This window comes from Nematolebias whitei, chromosome 4, assembly GCF_014905685.2.
Source record: "Nematolebias whitei isolate Nwh7 chromosome 4, NemWhi1, whole genome shotgun sequence".
Classification (NCBI taxonomy): Eukaryota; Metazoa; Chordata; class Actinopteri; order Cyprinodontiformes; family Rivulidae; genus Nematolebias; species Nematolebias whitei.
In genome coordinates, this window is record NC_056501.1 from 20,069,854 (window position 1) to 20,074,744 (window position 4,891).

Below are 4,891 nucleotides of genomic sequence, written 5' to 3' on the forward strand. Positions count from 1 at the left end.
AATGGTTTACAATCTGAAATAAAGTGCTAACAATTAATTACCAATTTTCTGTCTAAGGCAGATAAAAGAGTTCATCTGATAGCTTTTAAAAACAACTTTATAAATATTAAACCCTAGTTCTTGTGGATCATGTCTGAACTGTTCTGTTCACGTGCCACCTGCTCCTCTTCCTTTTTATAATGGGTTGACTTCCTGCGCGCGCACCCCGTGCTCTCTTCTTAATTGGCGCGCGCGCGCTCCAGTGAGAAGGTGTTGCTGGTCGCTGCCGCGCGGCTCAGAGTAAAGTGTGGAAACTTTGAGGAACACCGCTAAATGTCCGTCACTTAGCACGCGCTGCTCACCGACTCTCCCCATGTCCGACGCGGGAGATGGAAGCGACGGCGGCGGGAGAGCCCATCTGTCGGAGTCTCCCTCGCCGCCTCTGTCTGTCAGTGTTCCCCGAGGACTGCCCTCCTCCCCGCGGCCCCTGGACCTCTTCTCCTCCGCCTCGCCGCTGCTGGGCGACACGGACCCGCCTTACCTCGCCTCCTCGGAGTGCTTGCACGCGACTCCGGAGAGCCGGGACCTCGAAGGCTCCACTCACTTCACGCCAAACTTCCGCCCGCTCGCCGCGGACACCGTCCCCACCTTCCTCTCGCGCACAGATGTGCGGGTAGACGCGGGGCACGACGATGACCCGATCCCCAAGTGGAGTGGACGGAGTTCGGCGAGCACCGAACACCTTCAGCACCGCGGACAGAGGCAGCACAGGACCTCGGAGCTCCTGGAGCACGGGAACCACTGCACCACCGAGCACTTACACACCGAGTTCAACTCCGACACACGGCAGTCGTGAGTCCAAACCTTTTCTTATTCATCCCAGTCTTTAATTAAGCTTTTAATTTATTTGGATCATTTAACTGACACATGATTCCCCTGTCAGTAAACTAGTTGCACCAAGCTCTTGGAGGATTGATTTAAACTCATCCATGCTTTAAAATGTGCAGGACTTGGTACACTTGCAACACATGTTCTTGTTGTAGATTCATAAAACCGCCTTTTCTTTACAAATAGTTTAACTTTACTGCTTGTTTACATGTCTCCTGGGTTGATAGTTAATAGGCCATTAGATCAAAAATATGAAAAATGTGCATTATCCCCTTATTCTGCTAATCTTACTTGAAAATAAGTTGAGCTTGTATTGTTTTTTTTCTATTATTGTTGTTGTTTACCCCACAGAGAGAGCCTTTTTATATAACACATTAATGCATATTAGGATAGCATAACCATTGCAGGTGACACCCTAAAGAGACGTTCATACCTAACCTTCAAAGGTCCATTCTACAGACCCTCAAGTCAGTATTTAATAGCTGTACAGTCAGATAAATGCTCAAGAAACCATTATGAGAGCACATCCATGAGGAAAGCATCCACAGAGATTCAGAGGGACATGCATGGTGGCAACACATTTAAATCCAGCAACACCAGTTTACAGTCACAACTAATAGAAGTGGAGAACAGGCCTCAACCTTGGATCTTTGATCTTCCTTCGTCTGCCTCTTTGATACACCAGTGATCGGTTTAACAGGTTTATGATGGCGAAGACGTGTGTTTCCTAATGCCTGTCACCTGCGTCTGCTTGTGTCAAAGTGTTGTGTGAACAGGTCTGTTTCTCATTAGAGTTACAGTGAGACGCTGACCTTTGATCCAAAAGCATGGATGATGTCCTGCTCTGGGAAAAACGTCTAAGTGTATACACAGTTTAAATACAGCATGGGCAAAGAGAACAACTCCAAGTGTACTGATGACATTTCTGTTGAGTTTCACTCGTTATCCTTTACGTTTTACTTTAAATCGCATCCAGCTGTATCCTTTTCTTTTATTTCTACACTAGTTGACCTGTAAATCACCTAACCTACATGATTGCTGCACTGATTATGAATGTCCTGGTGACCCAAAAGTTCAGCACTAAAAATGAGGGCAACTAGAGATTGGTTGTAATGTTTTTATCTTGACTGAAAGCTCACACATAGAGAGACTATACATTTAGCTAATGAAAAGAAAAAATAATACATTGTATGCCAGTCTAACTCGTTAACTCTTAAAAAACTGCAACATAGATTTGAACACCAATAATCCAAAAGAAATGATCGCGCTTGGGGTTTTGAGGATGGTGTTGTCTAAACTAGTTTCACCCTCAGGTGTCACTCTTTTTAAAAAAACCAAACTGTTTGCAGACCAGTTATGCCCTGGAAGAGACCACTTTAGTCAAGACAAAGTGTTTTAGTCATGGTGCAAAGTAAAACACAAAAAACACTACAAAATCTACAGGACTACAAAATTATAGATGGAATCTCTTTACAACAAGGGTACCCTTATAAATGACAGATAATTATTCAGTTATTATTTACAAAGCACTTAATTTGAAGCATAATATCCATCTGTTATCTTCTGCTTGTTCCGGAGTCGGGTCGTGGGGACAGCAGCTTAAACAGGGAGACCCAGATATTTATTTCCACAGCCACCTCTTCCAGTTCTTCTGGGAATATTCCAAGGCATTCCCAGGCCAACCGAGAGACCTAGTTCCTCCAGCGTGTCCTGGGTCTTCCCTGGGGTCTCCTCCCAGTCAGACATGCCCGAAGCACCTCTCTAGTTAGGCACCTAAGGAGCATCCTTACCAGATGGCCTAACCACCTCAACTGGCTCCCCTCGATGTGGAGGAGCAGTGGTTCTACTCCAAGTCTCTCCCAGATAACTGGACTTCTCACCCTATCTCTAAGGGAGAGTCCAGCTACCCTGTGGAGGAAACTCATTTCAGCCACTTGTAGTCACATTCTCGTTCTTTCGGTCACTACCCAAAGTTTGTGACCATAGGTGAGGGTAGGAATGTAGACCGACAGAGAGCTTCACCTTGCAGCTCAGCTTCCTCTTCACCACAACGGACTGGCTGCAATACTGCAGATTCTACACCAATCCATCTATCAATCTCATGCTCCAATCTTCCCTCACTCGTGGACAAAACCCTGAGATACTTGAACTCCTCCACTTGAGGCAGAACCTCACCTTCAACGTGTAGAGAGCAATCCACCCTTTTCTGACTGAGGACCATGGCCTCAGATGTAGAGGTGCTGATCAGCCGCTTCACACTCGGCTGTGAACTACTCCAGTGAGAGCTGACGATCACGGCACGATGACGCCAAGAGAATCACATCATCTGCAAATAGTAGAGCTGGACTCCTGATGCTTCCGCACCAGACTCCCTCCATCAAGATATTCTGTCCATAAAAGTCATGAACGGAATTGGTAACAATGGGCAGCACTGGTATAGTCAAACTCCCACCCTGAAGGGGTTCGACTTAACTGACACCAATATCAAACTCTCGCATCGCTTGTATAGAGACTGAATGGCCTGTAGCTACAGACCCACAATCACGAAGCATACTCATACTCCCTGTGAGCTCTTAATAAAATATTTATAAACAGTTACAGTGCATGAGGTTAAAAAAAGACAATATTGAGTTGTTTCTTACCAAAAAGTGGGCAAACATTAATCTGTACCCTCCCTTCTCACTGTTTATCTGTATTCTTCATGATTCTAACATATGTTGGAAAGTTACATGTGAGCATTTACGAATATTAAGTTTGTTTAGACATATATATGGAACTATTTACTTAAAATAAAATAAGCTGAGCAACTAGCAATAACCATTTAGCAGACTGATTAAACGTTCGGCACGTGATCTTAGCCCATTCGTGAGTCTTCAGAAGCTCATGATATAGCATTTATCCCCCAATTTGTGTTTAAAAGATTTAGTTTTCTTTACAAATTATCTACAAACTTACATATAATCTGTTTATAAAGCATGAATGTTTAAAGAAAGTGCACACTTCTTTTATTTTAGATAACAGGACATGAACAAATCCACTAGTCCTTAAGTATGTCAGATGAATACTATTATATCGCATGTTACACAGTTTCATTAAGTACTGAAAAATGAAATCGCTAAATTATTATTTAAAAAACAAACAACCACATTTGGAAACAAATTACTGTATTCTCAATCATGACATAAGTTCACCCACTTGGGTTCACAATATTATTTCAGATCCTGGAAGTTAATCTCTCTCTCTTCAGGGCTTACTGTGTTATTACGTTCAGTATGAGGTGTGGACTGTGGATCATTGTAATAATTGGGTTATTTTATTTGTCAGCCATTCACTTGTGGATTTGCTACTGATTTTTTTTTTTTCTACTGGTATGACTCAATTTGGCCTGTATTTAAGAGCATTGCTCCTTAAAAACCACTTGTATATGACACTTTAATACAAAGTACTTCAAGTATCAAGTATGAACTCCACTGTAGACACAGTAAAGTTCAAAAAAGGCTCATTAACTACAAGCTACTTCTAAACAAAATCTCAAGTTTTTCCTGGAAACTTTTCCGAATGAGCCAAACTTGTTCAGTTTTCTTTGTACTTATATTATCAACTTTATCATTTTTAGTCCTATCGAGGCTCACCGACTTTTGGCTTAGCTCTTGGGTTATTTGCAGTTTCTTCAAGTGTTGCACCGCCTGGCCTTTAAAGTGAACTCTCGTAAATGTTTACTTCTAGGAAGACTGACAGCTGTCTTGACTGTTTTTCTGCTCGCGAGTAATCTTTCTTGATGTTGATTAATGAGCTCTCAATTGTTCGGAAATGGCCTTCTAGCCTTTCACAGATGAATGAGCAGCAACAGTTGATTCTGTGAGCTCACGGCTGAAGCTCTTGAATTTATAACACACACCTGTATGTTGGAGACCAGCAAAACTGCCAAAACATCTGCTTTTTATAGAGATATTCGCTCTTACTGATGATCAGTTAATGAATGCACCTGATATATATATCGGAAGAGCGTCAATCGATAGAAGAC

The 4,891-nt window shown here is 42.6% G+C and overlaps 1 protein-coding gene across 1 annotated transcript in view; it reads left to right on the top strand.

The window, feature by feature from the left end:
* Positions 1–352: 352 nt before the first annotated feature.
* LOC119408458 (short transient receptor potential channel 7-like) overlaps positions 353–4,891 on the top strand; it is a 75,903-nt gene continuing 71,364 nt past the window's right edge. The window contains exon 1 of the mRNA XM_037675284.1: positions 353–831. Coding sequence (XP_037531212.1) covers positions 353–831 — 479 coding nt within the window. The remainder of the gene's footprint in view (positions 832–4,891) is intronic.